We start from the raw sequence: 18,872 nt of genomic DNA on the forward strand, positions 1-18,872 counted from the left end.
ATACCAAAATGAGACCCTCACCCAGCTCACACCTCTCGTAAGCTTACGTCTCTCACCAGAAAGTTATCTCTATGAACACAGAGTACCAACACGAGGAAGAAGATGATCTCACACCCAATCTCACGTGTTTCTCTCACCCGCTCAAGAACTTTCTAGAATATAAGGTATAACGTACTACTTTTCTTCTGTATCCTTTTTCTTTATATACTCTGCATTAGCCTGATCCACTTGACTGCTCGCAGCATCCAGCTAAGGGAATCTTCAACGGCCTTTGCACATGGCGTGTCTCCTCACACTCTCTGTGTGACTCGCCAAAACGCAGAAAATATCCCTTGGGCTCTTCTCAAATGATGAACTCTTCCACTGAGCCTCCACATTAACCTGTCTTGGCCCAATCCTTCGTCAACAGCCCTGAACCGGAAATATTAAACCACATCTAACATCTTTCTCATGATACAAAAATGTATTTTGACGATTATATATTAGTAGTATCTGCGTTTCAAACAAGTAATAATACAAAAAATATATAGTTGTGCATAGTAAAAGTAAGCTCGATTAAAATAACTACTTTTAAAATTCTATCGTAATTCTATCGTAAACTAGTTTCAAAAAAAAAAAAGAAATTCTATCGTAATAGTCAAAGGTTTTGTCCATGTATATTGGAATTAAAAAGAATGGACTCCTTTTCCACGTTTCAACAATGTACCCCATGAGCACGTCATCCAAGCCCCATCATTTAAAACCCCAACGAGAACACCGCACCGCCTTCAACTGAAACAATCTTCAATCTTTATCCATTTCTTTGTTCTTGTCAGAGAAATCATTACCGATGGGTAACAGTTTAGGCGGCAAGAAAACGACCAGAGTCATGAAAATAGATGGCGAGACTTTGAAACTGAAAACTCCAGTGACGGCGGAGGAGGTCCTCAAAGACTTTCCCGGCCACGTTTTGTTAGAGTCCGAATCCGTCAAGCACTACGGTGCTAGAGCCAAACCACTTGAGGTAACTTTTTATATACATTTCTTGGTATGTTTTAATGGATAAAAGAATACAAGAACTAAGGCTTTTGATTCTTGTGGGGTGCAGGCGAAGCAGGGGTTGGTGGCGAAGCGGCTGTATTTCGTGGTGGAACCGGTGAAGGAGTGTCCACCGAGAAGGGTAAGGTCGGGGATTCAAATGAGTGCGAAGGACAGGCTTGAGAACCTCATGCTTGCTCGGAGATCCTCTTCAGATCTCTCCATACTCAAACCCGCAGGAAGATGGACGACGAAGGAGGAGGAGGAGAAAGAAGGAGGAGCCGTGAGAGTGAAGCTGAGGATTCCCAAGGCGGAGCTGGAAAGACTCATTAAGGAAGGAGCTACGGAGGCGGAAGCCACCCAGAAGATCGCCGCTCTCTTTATGGCCAAACAGAAGAACGACGAAGCACGTCAGAACAAGCTCCAACGTGGCGATGGAGGAGAGGAGCCCGCCACTGCCACTGCCGCCGCCACAAGAGTAGTCAAGTCTTGTCTGGTGAGTTAGTTTTTTTCTCGATTAGTTTGTTGCCCTTTGTGCATAGTATAAAATGGACAAAACTATACTCGTTTATTTCAAAAAGTAAATATCGAATATTATAGGTTTACATTAATAAAATTTTTAATTACATAAATAATGTCTTTATATTCAAAATTTAACTTCTTTTAAATATGTAAACCTTTTTATAACAGAATATTAATGAAATCGTCACTTTTGGAGAATGGCATACAATTTTGGATTTATTAGTATTATTTGTTGATAACTATTCACTTATTACCGGATATATCTTTTATATGGTCAAATTTTGCATGCTGTGCTTTTACACTCTTTTTGTTGTTGCTAAAAACTTATACACTCTTTACATATTAAAAACATGACTTTACAAAAGATGCATGGATTTAAATCAACTAAAACAAAACATCGGTTGACATTCCTGATAACATTAATCTTGAAATAATTGTTTTGCAGAAACGAGTGAGTTTCATGGCGGAAAGAGGAGTAAATGAGATCACCGTTGCTTGAGACTGAACCAGTAAACACAAATATGTATATTTACAGACTGCTTCCCATAGTTTCATGCTTTTCTTTGTACATAAAAAGCAGAGATAGAGAGCTAGTGAATTAATAATTCATCCATGTCCCCACTCTGTAGCTAGACTCAAGAAGAATGTCATCTTTCTTTCTTTCTTTCTATCTTACACACATACGTCTGTTTCGACAATCCCATTGATCAGCTGTACCGCATCTTTAAGCATTGTGACATCAACGTCTCCATCTCTAATGGTACAACCATATTCTTTTTTTTTTGGCGGGTAAAATGTTAAATTACAACCATATTCTTCGTCAACCTAGTCTTGAATCCACCAAATTACTCTCAACACTTCCTCAAGTGATCAGAACTTGTTTCCCACCAGAACTTGCGGTGGCTAAGGATGTGAAAGTTTTAAGACTTACCACCACATCCATTTAGAGATTATTTTTTCTTGACATGTTCATCCATAGAATTACGTGAGAAACACAATTTGTTGCCGTCGACAAAAACAACTATTTATGGCAATAAAATACTAGCTGGTGTGAAAATAACTTGTATTTTATTGTATCGCAGAAATTTAAATAACGGCAAAATTTTATACCCGTAGAATTTATAACACTGATAGAGAGTGTTTATTAGAGGGAGAAGAGAAGGTCGAGGTGTATTTACAAACGAACGCAAACGTTCGTATATATAGAAGAAAATTTACTGTGCAAATAGTGCAGCGGCCCCACATCCTTTTATATTTTCAACATATACGGCTGCCTTATTTCTTTGACTTTCGTAACACTCCCCCTTGGGGGCCGGTGTCACTATCCGCTCTCGCTTAACGTCTTTGTTGCCTCGTTAAAAACCTTTCCAGGAAAACCCAATGGGAAAAACCATAGTAGGGTAAAAAGAGTACAACTACGTAAGCTCCCCCTCGAATAAGCAGTCATAGATCCTTCTGATGACGCATTCCAATGTTATGGATGTGTTTTCTGAATACCGAGGTAGGGAGTGATTTTGTGAAGAGGTCGGCTGTATTGTCGCATGATCGAACATATCTTATTTCAATCTCTTTATTCTTCTCGAGCTCTTGAGTGTATGAGAAGAACTTCGGAGGTATATGTTTGGTTCTATCGCTTTTGATATATCCTTCCTTCGTTTGAGCAACACATGCCGCGTTATCTTCATATAGAATTGTCGGCTCCGTATTTTCGTCAATCCCACTGCTTGAACAGATGTGTCGGCTTATTGATCTTAGCCATACACATTCTCTACTTGCTTCATGGAGTGCAATGATCTCGGCGTGATTTGAAGAAGTAGCAACAAGTGTTTGCTTCTGAGAACGCCAAGATATGGCGGTGCCTCCAATTGTAAAAACATATCCTGTCTGGGATCGAGCTTTGTGTGGATCTGACAAATAACCTGCATCTGCAAAACCAATCATTTGACCTTTTGAACTTTTAGGATAAAACAAGCCTAAATCAGTTGTTCCTTGAAGGTAACGAAAGACATGTTTAATTCCATTCCAATGTCTTCGTGTAGGAGACGAACTGAATCTCGCTAAAAGATTAATGGCAAAAGATATGTCAGGTCGAGTACAATTCGCAAGATACATAAGAGCTCCAATTGCACTTAAATATGGAGTTTCAGGACCAAGTATTTCTTCATTTTCCTCAGATGGTCGAAACGGATCATTTTCAACATTAAGTGATCTAACGACCATCGGGGTGCTAAGAGGAGTTGCTTTATCCATGTTAAAGCGTTTCAATACTCGTTTGGTATATGTAGACTGGTGTACAAATATACCCTTTCGAGAATGCTCAATTTGTAATCCTAGACAATATTTTGTCTGGCCGAGATCTTTCATCTCAAATTCTCCTTTCAGATAGTTTGATGCCTTTTGGATTTCGTTTTGAGTTCCAATAATATTAAGATCATCAACGTACACCGCGATTATCACAAATCCGGATGTTTTTTCTTTATGAAAACACAAGGGCATATAGGATCATTCGTGTATCCTTCTTTTGTTAAGTGTTCGCTGAGACGATTATACCACATTCGTCCAGATTGTTTTAACCCATATAATGATCTTTGCAATTTTATTGCACATAACTCTTTAGGTTTGGAACTTAACGTTTCTGGCATTTTAAATCCATCTGGGATTCTCATATAGATATCAGTATCTAATGATCCATATAAATATGCCGTAACGACATCCATGAGACGCATTTCTAAATTTTCATTGGCCGCTAGGCTCATCAGGAATCTAAATGTGATTGCGTCCATGACAGGAGAATAAGTTTCCTCATAATCAATTCCTGGCCTTTGAGAGAAACCTTGGGCTACGAGACGAGCTTTGTATCTTGTAATCTCGTTTTTCTCATTTCTTTTTCGGACAAACACCCATTTGTACCCAACAGGTTTTACATCTTTGGGTGTGAGCACAATAGGTCCGAATACATTTCGTTTGTTAAGCGAATCTAATTCGACTTGAATTGCATCTTTCCATTTTATCCAGTCATGTCTCTTTTGACATTCATATACAGACTTTGGTTCTGGATCTTCGTTTTCTTCATTTATTTCCTTTGCTAAAAGGTATGAGAAAACGTCATCAATATCATCCATCTCATTTCGTTTCCATATCTTTCCATTATGGATGTAATTGATAGAAATCTCATGATTTCCTTCAGATTCAAGATGCTTTATATTGTCATTAGATTCACAATTTTCTTCGTCCAAAATATTTTCTGTTATTTTGGGAGTATCATGCTTTTCACATTCCTTACGTTTTCTAGGAAGTTTATCCTTTGAACCAATAGGTCTACCGCGCTTTAAACGTGTTCCTGATTCACGTGTATCAACTGCCGTTCCACCATTTTGTGGTATTTCAATACGAGCAGGAGTATTTGCAGCGGGTATATGTGATTTAGTTACCATTTTGGTATCAGCAAATGCATCTGGTAGCTGATTTGCTATATTTTGTAAATGCATGATACGTCGAACTTCTAGTTCTGACTGTTTCGTAGGAGGATCAAGGTGTAATAACGATGGTACACTCCATTTGATCTCTTTTCCTACTTGTTTATTGTCTCCCCCTAGAGTTGGGAATTCTTTCTCATTGAAATGACAATCGGCAAATCGTGCCGTAAACACATCACCAGTTTGTGGTTCTAGGTATCTTATTATTGATGGAGAATCATAGCCAATATATATTCCCAACCGTCTTTGCGGTCCCATCTTTGTACGTTGTGGTGGTGCTATTGGAATATAAACCGCACAACCAAAGATTTTTAGATGAGAGATATTTGGTTCTTTTCCAAATGCTAACTGTAATGGGGAATATCTATGGTATGCACTTGGTCTTATCCGAATTAGTGCTTCTGCATGCAAAATAGCATGTCCCCATACAGAGGTTGGGAGTTTTGATCTCATGATCAATGGCCTTGCAATTAGTTGCAGCCGTTTAATTAATGATTCTGCCAAACCATTTTGTGTATGAACATGAGCAACAGAATGCTCTACTTCAATCCCTGATACCATACAATAATCATTAAAAGCTTGGGATGTGAATTCACCAGCGTTATCTAATCTAACTCTTTTAATTGGATAATCTGAGAACTGTGCTCTTAATTTGATTATCTGAGTTAGAAATCTCGCAAATGCCATATTTCGAGATGATAACAAACAAACATGTGACCATCTACTCGATGCATCGATTAATACCATAAAGTAGTAGAATGGTCCACACGGTGGATGTATTGGTCCACAAATATCACCTTGGATTCTTTCCAAAAACTTTGGTGATTCTTTGTCAACTTTGGTTGGTGATGGTCTTATGATTAATTTCCCAAGAGCACACGCATCACATGTCATTTTATTACTTTGGTATATATCTTGGGTTTTTATTGAATGACCATGTGAGCTTTCAATGATTTTTCGCATCATTGTAGTGCCTGGATGACCAAGGCGATCATGCCATAATGTAACATCTTCTGGATTTCTTTTTATCACAAGATGTGATTCTATAGCATCAATAAGTGTGATGCAATCCAGAAGGAAGTTCTGGAAATTTTTCCAGTACAAGGCCTTTGCCTGATTTTTCGGAAGTTATATACAAATACTTCTTTCCATTCTCAGTTGCAGACTGAGTGTTATACCCTTGACGGTATATATCTTTGAAACTCAACAAATTTTTCTTAGAATTTGGAGAATATAAGGCATTATCTATGGAAAAAATTTGTTCCATTAGGCAACATAAAGTTCGCCTTGCCAATTCCTTCGATCAGGTCTGTAGGACCTGATATTGTGTTTATAGTCATTTTTACTGACTTTAAAGTAGATAAATATCTCTTATCCTTCAGTATAGTGTGCGTTGTGCCACTATCTGGTATGCAAACTTCTCTACCAATTTGTTTAGTTGTTGTTCCATTTGCTTTCTTATCCATTTCTGTAACACACAGTTAATATTAATAAAGAAAATAAACTTTCATAAGTAAACATATTATTCATCAATAACAAGTACACAATAATTATACATTATATACTTTGAAATACAACAATATTTTGAAAGTGAAATACATAATATTTTATGGCATCACTAGGCATTATTAAGCTTGATCAGTACAAGCACTTCAAATATTTTGATGAGTGGCCTCGTCGAAATCTCCCATAAAGTCAGAGGATTCGAGGTATGTCGATGTTGTACCCACAAGGTGTTCATTGAGATTTACTTCCTTTGCCTTGCCTTTAATAGATTCTTGGTACAATTGGCATAGATGCCGAGGAGTTCGACATACTTGAGACCAGTGTCCCTTCGATCCACATCTGTAACAGACGTTCTCATTTTTATGAGTAGGGTTTTCTTGGGTTTCTTTCCCTTTTACCCGATCAGATCGATTCCATGTGTTGGATCCCCTTCCTCTTGGGTTGTTACTCCTTTCATGTTGCGGTTAAATCGATAACCACGACCACGACCAAAACCACGATTGTGACCACGGCCACGACCACGCCCACGATAGGAATAATTTCCTTTTTCCGGATTTTTTATATCCGTTGCATTTACCTCAGGAAATGCTTTGGTTCCCGTGGGTCGGGCATTGTGGTTTTTAATGAGGAGTTCATTATTTCTCTCCGCTATTATAAGCGCCACAGCGAGTTCAGAGAACCTCGTATACCCACAATTTCTATATTGTTCTTGTAGAACATAATGATTTTTGTGGAACGTTTGGTAAGTTTTCTCGAGCATTTCTGCTTCCGAGACAGGCTTACCGCAATAATCTAATTGCGCCGCTATTCTCAATATAGCGGAATTGTACGTTTTCACTTTTTCAAAATCTTGAAATCGTAGATTTTTCCACTCATCGAGTGCATGGGGGAGAGTAATTTTCTTTTGGTTATCAAACCTCTCCTTCAGAGCTTTCCAAAGATCTAAGGGATCTTTGGTTCTCGCATAATCATGCGTAAGATTTTCATCTAGATGCCTTCTCAGAAATATCACGGCCTTAGCCTTTTCATGAGAGGTTGATATATTGCCGTCTTTTATTGTTCCGAGTATTTCCTCGGAATCTAGATGGAGCTCCATGTTTGTAACCCATGCCGTGTAGTTTGTCCCAGTTACTTCCAATGCCGGAAACTGAAGTTTCTCGATTTTTGTCATTTGTATTTCTAAAGCATATAAATAAAAATTATTAGAATATTATTAATATTAAAAGAAACTGTTTACATTAATCATGCAAGCAATTACAAGGAGAAGCGATGTAAAGAAAATTAAACCGATATTCATCTTAAATTCACTCGGAGTAAATTCTCCAACGAATAAACCATAAATAGAAACACAAATAAAAATGGCACATAAAAACAAAAGTGCGCGAATCATCTTTCTTGAAATGAAAAATCAAGGAGAGCGATTTGAAATTTTTGAGAGAAGATGAAATGTTTTGGATGATGAAATAGAGTGAAAATGAGTTGTATTTATAGATGAAAATTACTGTTCATGACCGTTGGAGAAAGGGGAAATTTTTGAAAAAATTTCTTTGTGACCGTTGGGGTTAAATCGAGTGCACTAAAAATCAGTCTGAAAATATCGTATTAAACAGTCAATCAAATCTGTAAAATTTCATAAAAGTAAAAAAAATTATGGCAATGAAATATTTATGTTATGATAATTAATCATGCGACGGCTCAGCCGATCAATGCATAATAATAAATAAATTATACGGCGGCTCAGCCGACCAATTAATAATAAACAGGATATAAGGCGGCTCGGCCGACCAATAAATAATAAACAGGATATAAGGCGGCTCGGCCGACCAATAAATAAATTAAATTACTAGTAAATAATATATGCGGTATTCCGGCCATTATAACATGATATAAATAATAGTAGAGGCGGTATACCGACCATTATAACAGGGTATAAATGATACAAATAAATTTTACCGAATCGCAGAGTGATCGTGCTGATAACGTGTTATGAAAAGAACTTGTATTTTATTGTATCGCAGAAATTTAAATAAGGGCAAAATTTTATACCCGTAGAATTTATAACACTGATAGAGAGTGTTTATTAGAGGGAGAAGAGAAGGCCGAGGTGTATTTACAAACGAACGCAAACGTTCGTATATATTGAAGAAAATTTACTGTGCAAATAGTGCAGCGGGCCCCACATCCTTTTATATTTTCAACATATACGGCTGCCTTATTTCTTTGACTTTCGTAACACTAGCTGGTTTATGTTGTGTGTGTAAAACTGTTAAAGTAAAATTAAAAAAATTGTTCTACCTAGCTAGGCTGCAAAATGAAGAAGACAAAAAACAAAGTTCAACATAAAAAACAACTAACAAGTAAGGAATAAGTCAAACATTAGAAGAAGCAGCATCGCTACTTCGTTTCATTTAAAAATTTCAATAATATCAAACAGCATTCAAATCAAACTATAGTCTCTCCCCCTATCAGTATATCTTATATTGTTGTGATTTTGGCTTGGCCTCTTCACTCACGCATGGCCAGCTCTTCTCTTTCTCACTCTGTTTTTGTTCACTCACTCTCTCATTTTCTCACTTGTGTATCATTGTACACAAGCACACACTTCTCTCTTGACTCTCTCGTTGGTGTTTGTTCTTCTAGAGAGAGAAGAGAGTATTCTTTGTATGTTTACATTTTATCTTTCTCCAACTTCTTTCTATTAGAATTGGATATCTTTTCTTACAACAATACAACACATACTTGTAGTAGTTTTTCTCTAACTATTACACATGCACTTTAACCACTATTACAACTTAGCCTTACTTCTACTAACCACTCTTACAACTATATACTAGCTCTTCTTAGGTAGGCTTTTATTCAACACTTCACTCTTCCTTGATCTTGGCCAACTAATATCTTTTCTTCTCAACTTGATTCTTTGTGACTAAAGTCACATCTCAACTTCTCGTTGACTTCTTTTTAGTTGGCTTTTGCTTCTTCTTCTTTACCTTGGGTGGCAAGCAATCTCTTTGCTTCCACTTCTTCATTCTTCTTCAATGTGACTCCTTGGTCTTTTCTTCTTCTTGTGTGGCAAGCTTCCTTGCTTCCACTTCTTCTTCTCTTGGAGGATTTAATCAAGGTTCAGTCTCAACATATATACATTGCTTCCATCATTTCCATAATTTCCATTTTAACTCAAAATATCTACTAAATAATTTAACGTTTCCTCTAAGTCTATAACTAATTAACCATCAATTAGAGTCAATCCCAGTACCATATATAAATGACCCACAAGACCGAGGTTTTACATCAGGATGAGGATCATGTGGAAGTTCATTATGGTGATGTATTTTATAGCTTTGGTCGGATCAAGAGGAACCTATGCGAGGCTACCGACATGGAGGATGAATAATGAAGATATTGGAAGAGGTTTTGATTTGCAAACAAGCTCCAACGTGGTCCGGTTCCTCCTTCACAACCTTCTCCATGCCACTGTAGACTAAGCCCTCTTTCTCGCCCTCTTTCTCATTCGGAGGTTTATTTATTATGCCCAAAATTATGTTGCTTGCCCTTGATCATGCATGCCTCCTTCATTGACCATCAATCATATGTTTATTATTTATATCTTTCATAATTTTATCCGTAGAAATTTTGATCACTCATTGAAAATGGAAAGTCATATTCAAAATATATTTTGGACATAAATTAATAAAATTTGTGTTATAAAATTAGTGACTTGATCATTGTCCATTTGACTAACTAATTCGTAGAGATGCAATCTAAAATGTATGTTTTGTCCTCAGAAGAGCTTGGCAATGAAAATAATTGAACTTTAGAAAAAAAAATTGAGCGATAAATTTGTTGGATAATTCCAATTAACTTGAGAAACAAGTTAACTCATTAAAGTGAAGTTTGATGGGTTAAGGAAAAAGAAAAACATATCGAGCTTAGGAATGTTTTCATATTATTATTAGGAAAAGATGTAGCTTCGCCCTTAGGAAATGACATAGCTTCTTCCTATATAAAGAGTTCTCATGGAGAGATGTTCCATTAAGAGAAACACATTGAAAGGTTTAGTTTTGTGAGAGTTTCTAAATCTAATAAGAAGAGAAGTTCTTATAATCTTTTTGTTTGATGCAACTTTAATTGGTATCAGAGCCAGGTTTCGAAGGTCGTTTACAAGAGGAGTTGTAACTTCGATCAAAACATGGGAGACGATTCTCAAGCACGTGATAAAGGTCTTGAGATGAAGAAGGACATACGATGTCCGATGCTAACATCGACCAACTACACCGTATGGTCGATGCGAATGAAAGTGATGCTTCGTTTATACGAAGTTTGGGATACGATTGATCCAGGGAGTAACGATGCAAAGAAGAACAATATGGCGATTGCTCTAATCTTTCAATCAGTCCCGGAGGCGCTAATACTTCAGATTGGAGAACATGATACATCGAAAAAGATTTGGGAAGCTATCAAATCCCGTAACCTAGGTGCTGATCACGTGAGAGAAGCAAGGTTACAAACTTTGATGTCTGAGTTTGACAAACTGAAGATGACAGACACAGACACGGTGGATGACTACGCATGAAAACTTTCAGGCTTAGCATCGAGAGCAGCCGCGTTAGGAGAGATAATGGAAGCATCGAAGCTGGTAAAGAAGTTTCTGAAGGGACTTCCAAGAACGAAGTTCATTCACATCGTAGCTTCGTTAGAACAAGCGCTGGATCTAAATTCAACGGGATTCGAAAACATTGTTGGGAGATTAAAGGCTTTCGAAGAACGCATCAAAGAAGAAACCCAAGATGAAGGTCAATCGAAGCTCATGTTTGGAAAGAATGATATGCAAGGTAGTGGAAGCCATAACAACTCGCGAGGAAGAGGCATAGGTAGAGGTTATGGTGGAAGAGGAAGAGGACAAGGAAGGTCTAATGTTTTTGATGGTCATAATAAAGGAGGAGAAGCTTCAGACAAGACCAAGAAGGACTAATCTAAGGTTAGATGTTGGCGATGCGACAAGATGGGGCACTTCGTGTCACATTGTCTTACACGACCAAGAGAAGAAGCTAACCTAACGGAAACACAAGAAGCAGATGCATTATATATGCATGAAGTAGTATTCCTCAACGAAGAGAGAGTGTTTTCCAAGAGGTTTGATGAATGCGATGGAAATACGAGTATATGGTACCTTGACAATGGTGCAAGTAACCATATGACAGGCAATAAAGAGTTCTTCTCAAACCTAGATGAGAGCATCAAAGGCAAAGTCAAATTCGGTGATGGATCAAACGTCGAGATTGTTGGGAAAAGTTCGATCACGTTCATCGGAAAAACAGGGGAGAGAAGAGCACTCAAAGATATCTACTACATCCCAAGTCTTAAACACAATATCATAAGTCTTGGACAAGCAACCAAGATGGGTTGTGAGGTTAATATGAAAGAAGACTTACTGATGCTGAAAGATCCCCGTGGAAGGCTATTAGTACAAGTCGCAAGGCAACCAAACCGATTGTACAAGACGCCAATGGAGGTTGAATATCCGAAGTGTCTTCAAATACAAGAAACTGATGTTACATGGACGTGACATGCACGGCTAGGACATGTGAACTTTGGAGTCATGAAGAATATGGTAGACAAAGAGATGGTAGTAGGGATGCCTCAGGTGATACACGAGAAAGATGTGTGCAACGCCTGCTTAGTTGGGAAGCAAACTCGGAAGTCTTTCCTGCCTAAAGCAAAGTATCGAGCATCACACGCATAGGAGTTGGTACATGGTGACTTGTGCGGTCCGATATCACCATCAACACCAGCAAACAATAGATATGTATTCGTCTTAATTGATGATTACTCAAGGTATATGTGGACGATGCTGCTAAGAGAGAAGAGTGAAGCGTTCGATCGGTTCAAAATGTTCAAGGAGTTCATGGAGAATCAAACGAAGCTACAACTCAAGAATTTTCGCACCGATAGAGGAGGAAAGTTCACATCTTCTGATTTCATTCGTTTTTGTGAAGAAAACGGTGTAACTAGACATCTCACCGCATCGTATACACTATCAACAAACGAAGACGAAGAACCAGGATCATTCAAGCTTCCTCATATTGATGTTACAGAAGAAGGAGATGGTGATGAGCATCAAGATCACCAACACCACGAAGAGCAAAACAATAATGAAGAAGAAGTTGTAGACGCAGGTGAACAAGAGCAACTAGCAGAGAACAACGATGCAAACCAAGACCAGCATGTAACATCAAGATATGGTCGTAACATCATAAAACCAAAGCGGTTCGATGATTACATCCTACTTGATGAATTTGAAGGTGGCAGACTCTTGGTCACCATCGATGGTGAACCAGAAAGTTACATCGAAGCTGCAGTGATACAAGCTTGGATCGATGCAATGAAGGCAGAGATCGAATCTATCATCAAAAATAAGACCTGGAAGCTCGTCAAGAAGCCGACAGGTGTGAAACCGATAGGTTTGAAGTGGATCTATAAGATCAAGAGGAATGAAGATGGAACAATGATCAAATACAAAGCAATGCTAGTTGCAAAAGGTTACATGCAACAACAAGGCATAGACTTCGATGAAGTATTTGCACCAGTTGCTCGGATAGAAACCATACGACTACTCTTGGCGTTAGCAGCAACTAATGGATGGGAGATCCATCACTTAGATGTGAAAACCGCGTTCCTGAATGGAGACTTAAATGAGGATGTATACGTTACTCAACCAGAAGGCTTTGTGGAGAAAGGAAAGGAGGATCATGTGTACAAACTTAGCAAAGCACTATACGGTTTGCGTCAAGCTCCGAGAGCTTGGAACATCAAACTCGGTCGTGTTCTCAAGGAGATGGAGTTCAAGAAGTGCACCAAGGAACCTGCGGTATATCAAAAGAAACAGAAGGGGGAGCTTCTGATCATAGTTATATACGTTGATGACTTGTTTGTAACAGGGACTTCACTCAACGTTATCAAGCAATTCAAAGATGATATGTCAAGAAGATTTGAGATGTCAGACCTCGGGAAGCTTACATACTATCTTGGTATAGAAGTAACGCAAGGAGCTGATGGCATTCACATCAAACAAGAAGGATACGCGCAAGGTATACTTGTCAAGACGAAGATGGAGTCATGTAACTATACTCATGTTCCGATGCACACGAGTTTGAAAGTATCAAAGGCAGAGGAGGAGCCTGAGATTGATGCAACATCGTATCGAAGCATCATAGGATGCTTAAGGTATCTTCTTCATACACGACCGGACTTGGCGTTTTCGGTTGATGTATTAAGCAGATATATGCAGAGTCCAAGAGAGAGTCATGGAGAAGCAGTGAAGCATCTAATACGATACATAAAGGGCACTACAGAGTATGGTCTCTTCTTCAAACGGGATGGAACAACGGAGATTACAGGTTACAGTGACAGCAACCATAACATAGACGTTGATGATGGAAGAAGCACTACAGGGTTTATGTTCTACCTAGGAACATCGCCGATCACGTGGACATCGTGCAAGCAACCCACAGTGGCACTCTCTTCATGTGAGGCGGAGTTCATGGCAGGTACGGAAGCTGCAAAACAAGCAATTTGGTTAAAGGAGTTGATGGTCGAGATCATGAACAAAGAAGACAAGAAGGTCGTGTTGAAGATTGACAACAAGTCAGCGATAGCCCTCACCAAGAACCCGGTGTTTCACGGTAGAAGCAAACACATACTCTCGAAGTACCATTTCATTCGAGAATGTGTGGAGTTCGACTTTATCGAAGTGAAGCACGTACTTGGAGTGGAACAGAAGGCAAACATACTCACTAAGTCATTGGCAAGGATCAAGTTCGAAGCAATGCGCAAGTTCATCGGAGTTAAGAAGATCAACATACCTAAGATTCAAGTTGGAATTAAGGGGGAGAATGTTGGATAATTCCAATTAACTTGAGGAGCAAGTTAACTCATTAAAGTGAAGTTTGATGGGTTAAGGAAAAAGGAAAACATATCGAGCTTAGGAATGTTTCCATATTATTATTAGGAAAAGATGTAGCTTCGCCCTTAGGAAAAGATGTAGCTTCTTTCTATATAAAAAGTTCTCATGGAGAGATGCTCCATTAAGAGAAACACATTGAAAGGTTTAGTTTTGAAAGAGTTTCTAAATTTAATAAGAAGAGAAGTTCTTATAATCTTTGTGTTTGATGCAACTTTAAAATTTATAATTTGAGGGTGTATCTATATTGTTCATTTCCTTTGCATATAAAAATATTTGGGCGTTATATGACACGAGATACTATACATACCATAAAAACTGTAATCAAACGAAGTGTGAAAACGTACGGATATACACTTTGTTGAAATGATATATTACCAAGAAGAACTTTAGTTTTGCAACATGGAAAACAAAAAATATAGTGGAAAAAAAAAAGGCGAGTAAAATTTCAAAGGTAAGGCGGTTGATTTACGTAGTCAACGAAAAAAATCATATACACACACATAAAAGAGACGTGCAAGATTAATGAGCACTGCTGCAGCAGTGAGGACATGTTTTTGTTCTTCTTTAAAGATTTTTTTCACTCTTCTCCGACCGATATTTTTAAACCCGATCCGGACACTGAACCAGACTACTTATCGGATTGCTGGGTCAATAGATCGACCGTGGATGAACCACAGGTTAATAAATCAATTAATTTTATTATATAATAATATATTAACTATGACAATAAAAATATATAAACTATAGTTTAATATTTTCTAAATGTTTTTTAAAGCATAAAATAATAGTTTGGATATATACACATTTTATGTTTTAAAAGAGTTAGAAAAATACTTAACTTTAGTTTTTTATATTTTATTTTCATTTGACATACAAAATAATTTAGACTATTTAAAATTTTCTGTAACAAGATACGAGTTATGACATCTAAAAAAGTCAAGACATAAAATTCATAAATATTTAAATATCTAATATGGATAATAAATTAAATTTTAATTCAAAATAAACCAAAAGTAAAAGATCATTGTAATAAATTGTTAATAACGGAAATAAAATAACACCAAATCACATCAACCACATTTGGTTTTCTCTACCATCGTTCACTTCATTTTTTCAGGTGGCATAGTGAAATCTTCATCAAAATAAAAAAATCACAAATATAAAACTGAAAAGAAAAAACCTAACTGTTAATTTGAATCTTAGAATATAAAACATAATTAAAAACTAAAAAAAAAGTAAAAGTTATTTATTGGTTCGACACAGTATCGGATTCCGGGTTTTAGTGGGTTTTTACGGATTTCTAATTATTGGATTTTTCATAAAACCCAAACCGGAATTTTTTCTGGATCACCGGTTTTACCGGTACAACTGCGGATCCGGGTCGGGTTTCAAAACACTGTATCCAACCATTCACTTGGCATAGCAAATTACGACTATTTTACATAAAGATGTCTAACAGGTTTACCCATCCCGTTCCGTCCCGTACCGCGGCGGGTTAGTCGTCGAGCGGGTTACAGCGGGCCTGTTCCGCGCGGGCTGCGGTATTCAAAATGTCGGCCCAAACCCCGTACCGCAGAATATATAGGCCTTCGCGGGCCGTCCTGCGGGACGCCTCCTTATCAAACCGCCTGCTACAGCTTCTTTCATGAATGTTCAAGTAGAAAAGTTGTGTAACGGAGTTGAAGAGAGCTCATTAAGCTTCACTAAAGCCTTATCAAAATCAATGCCACAAAGCTTCGTTTGTGTTTGCGTTCTTGAGTTATAAGCCTTCTTTTGTTATCAGTATAAGCTTTTGTTGAGTTTGAATCTGATTGAGTTGTTGTCTTTGTAATAATTTGGCTCAAGTGCTGTATGTCTTCATCAAACGATCTCTTTTTTTAATTATTTGGATTGCAAAAAAATTCGTGAATCACTTTGCCAAATTATACAAGTGACGTGATATACAACTAATTTTTCTCTTAAACAACACCATTGTAACCAAATTTAATTTAAGAAAAACACTAATTCACAATACTGAAAACAAAACCAATCAACTTAAACAAAAAATATCACATTGTAATAAAACAATTCGTAGTTGTCGGTAATAAAAAGAGAAAACCAAATCAAAACACCACCAGAGCTCAAATCGTCATCACTAGAGCTGGAGTCGTCATCGCCGGAGCTCGAATCATCATCACCGGAGCTCGAATCATCATCGCTAGAACTCCTTATGTTTTATGGGGGAAAAGTCACAAGAATCGCTTTCTTCTCACTCTCTTTCTCGTTTTTTTTTCAGGTAAAATAAGAAATGAAAAAAAAAATGCGGGTCCATGTAATCCCGCATGATTCGTTTCGGTCCATCCTGCAAAAGATCCAGTTTCGTAAAAACCTGTCCCGCGAGGCCCGCAAATTTACGGACCTAGAAAACCTCGTCTCAATACCATACCGCGGCAGTCTTTTACATGCTAGGCCCGCGGTCCAAATCCATGATCGCCATCTCTAATATCTCTAATTTTACATCTCAAGATTATTTGATCTATTACGAAGTCGATGTGACACGGGAGTTTTTGAAAGGGAAAGATTTCTATGAACTGAAACACCTTCCATCTGCTCATGTGTTGCCTAATATCATAAATCAAGCTCTGTCTAATTCCATTTGGCCCCTCATCTCTCCTCTCCATAATTTCTGAAATGTAACATTTATGTTGCATCGAATTTGAATGTGGCGGTTTAGTGTTTTCTGAGGGATGGCTCAAATGAAATACTCTGATTTGGTCCAAAACCGACCAAATTACACTACAAGATGAATTGTATTAGGTCTCCTATTACAAAAAAAAAAAAAAAAGAGAGAGAGTTGACAATACAAACAAGAAGAGCTAAGTGGTCTTCTTGTCCATGTTTGTGATGAGATTCTTCATCTGAAACCTCCAGAAACAAAAGTAAGCGAAACCAAGTCCGATCAAAACATAAACCCAAATCTTATCTTCCTCACTCTCCTTCTCCGACGACACCTCTTCTATCCCAAACCACTCCCTCTCTTCCCCATCTTTATAACTTCTCATTATACCTTCCATCACTCTCCCATACAACACATACACCCTATCGTGCCCGGCCACCGTCACCGACGTCGGAAACCCCTCCACCTCGAGCTCAACCTCGTCATATATCACCCCTTCGCTCCAGCTATCTTGGCTCTTGAGATACCAAAGCTTCTTCTGCGACACCACCATAACCGTCCCGTCTCTCCGTCTCCTCGCCACCCCATCAGCCGCCACCATGTTTCCGTTCAGAAGCACAATCCTCGCCGTCCCGCTCTCCTCGTCCACCTTGAACATCTTCCCCGTGTTGCTCTGCACCACCAGGAGGTACCCTTTGCTGTTGTACACGATCCCGTTCAAACCGCAATCGCGGAAAGTCGCGTCCGCGTCCGGCGCCACCGGCTGAGAGTTAAACAGCAGCGATCTCGAGAAGATCGCCGCCGCGCCGTCGCTGTTGACTTTCCAGATGAAGTTTTTCGCCGAGTTGGTGATGTAAGCGTTGCCGTTGTAGTCAACCGCCACGTCATTCGCGACATCGCGGGCGATGTCCGCGTCGTCTCCGGGGAGAGAAGGGAGAGGAGAGAGGAAGATTCGGCGGCCGCCGCTGCGGAGATCGTAGGCGGCTAGGGCGCTGCAGGGGAGGAGAGGCGGGAGGCAGTGGATCGCCGCGAGGAGGCGGCGGTTGGAGGAGTCAACGGAGATGCCGAGGATTGTAGCGTTCTCCGGCAGGTAGGGATCGGAGATTAGGGTTTGCACGACGCCGGCGTCGGAGACTGAGTGGATTGTGCGGCTGTGGAGAGATCCGACTATGAAGTGTTGGCCTGATGGATCCCAGGTTAGTCCCTCTGGGTAAAGTCCTGGAGATCGGAAGTTGATTACGTGGCGGTTTGAGGCGGAGGAAGGACTTGGAAGTACGAGTAGTACCACGGCGAAGAGGATTGAGAGGACCAAAGACGATCTGGATCGTGTACAAGTCATGTTCGCTTTCATATGATTTCGATTTAGGAAATATCTGAAAATATGCCTTAAATAAATATTTAAACAAATCAACTAATGGGCCATAAATGCACTTATATACATAGTGTATACGAGTGGCTTAAGTAATTCTGAGCCGTTGTTTTTGTCTTCAGTAGGCATGGGCCTTCGGGTCCGTTCGGGCGATCTTTTCGGATCCGAATTTATTCGGTTTGGTTCTTTTTTGTTCCGGTTCTTTCGAATATAATAATTTTGTATCCAATAGCTAATTATAAATTTTTGGTTCAGTTTCGAATCAGATATTTTTATATCGACTTCGATTCAAATTTTTGGATCCAAATAAAATGCCTAGAGTCCCAGACCAAATCTTCATATTTGATAAAACCATGAAATTTTGTT

At 38.7% G+C, this 18,872-nt stretch overlaps 2 protein-coding genes and 1 pseudogene across 2 annotated transcripts; 2 read left to right on the plus strand and 1 right to left on the minus strand.

Annotated features, from left to right (window-relative positions):
- Positions 1–564: 564 nt before the first annotated feature.
- Positions 565–2,930, plus strand: BNAC09G20500D (uncharacterized protein At1g66480). The gene is made up of 3 exons (XM_013858582.3): positions 565–1,003; positions 1,088–1,513; positions 1,985–2,930. Exons 1-3 carry the CDS (start codon positions 830–832, stop codon positions 2,036–2,038), a joined length of 654 nt encoding a protein of 217 aa, XP_013714036.1. The 5' UTR covers positions 565–829; the 3' UTR covers positions 2,039–2,930.
- A 6,188-nt stretch (positions 2,931–9,118) lies between these two features.
- Positions 9,119–10,236, plus strand: LOC125592889 (annotated as a pseudogene).
- A 6,972-nt stretch (positions 10,237–17,208) lies between these two features.
- LOC106416352 lies at positions 17,209–18,538 on the minus strand. Its single transcript, XM_048768503.1, has one exon. It carries the CDS (start codon positions 18,486–18,488, stop codon positions 17,337–17,339), a length of 1,152 nt encoding a protein of 383 aa, XP_048624460.1. The 5' UTR covers positions 18,489–18,538; the 3' UTR covers positions 17,209–17,336.
- Between the last annotated feature and the right edge of the window lie 334 nt (positions 18,539–18,872).

This window comes from Brassica napus, chromosome C9 (assembly GCF_020379485.1).
Source record: "Brassica napus cultivar Da-Ae chromosome C9, Da-Ae, whole genome shotgun sequence".
NCBI classification, from domain to species: Eukaryota; Viridiplantae; Streptophyta; class Magnoliopsida; order Brassicales; family Brassicaceae; genus Brassica; species Brassica napus.

Bases quoted from the DNA above. Each gene is read 5' to 3' on its own strand.
- LOC106416352 (XM_048768503.1), bottom strand. From the start codon at position 18,488: ATGAAAGCGAACATGACTTGTACACGATCCAGATCGTCTTTGGTCCTC.
- BNAC09G20500D (XM_013858582.3), top strand. From the start codon at position 830: ATGGGTAACAGTTTAGGCGGCAAGAAAACGACCAGAGTCATGAAAATA. The intron at 1,004-1,087 runs GTAACTTTTTAT...TGTGGGGTGCAG, and splicing joins CTAGAGCCAAACCACTTGAG to GCGAAGCAGGGGTTGGTGGC. The intron at 1,514-1,984 runs GTGAGTTAGTTT...ATTGTTTTGCAG, and splicing joins GAGTAGTCAAGTCTTGTCTG to AAACGAGTGAGTTTCATGGC.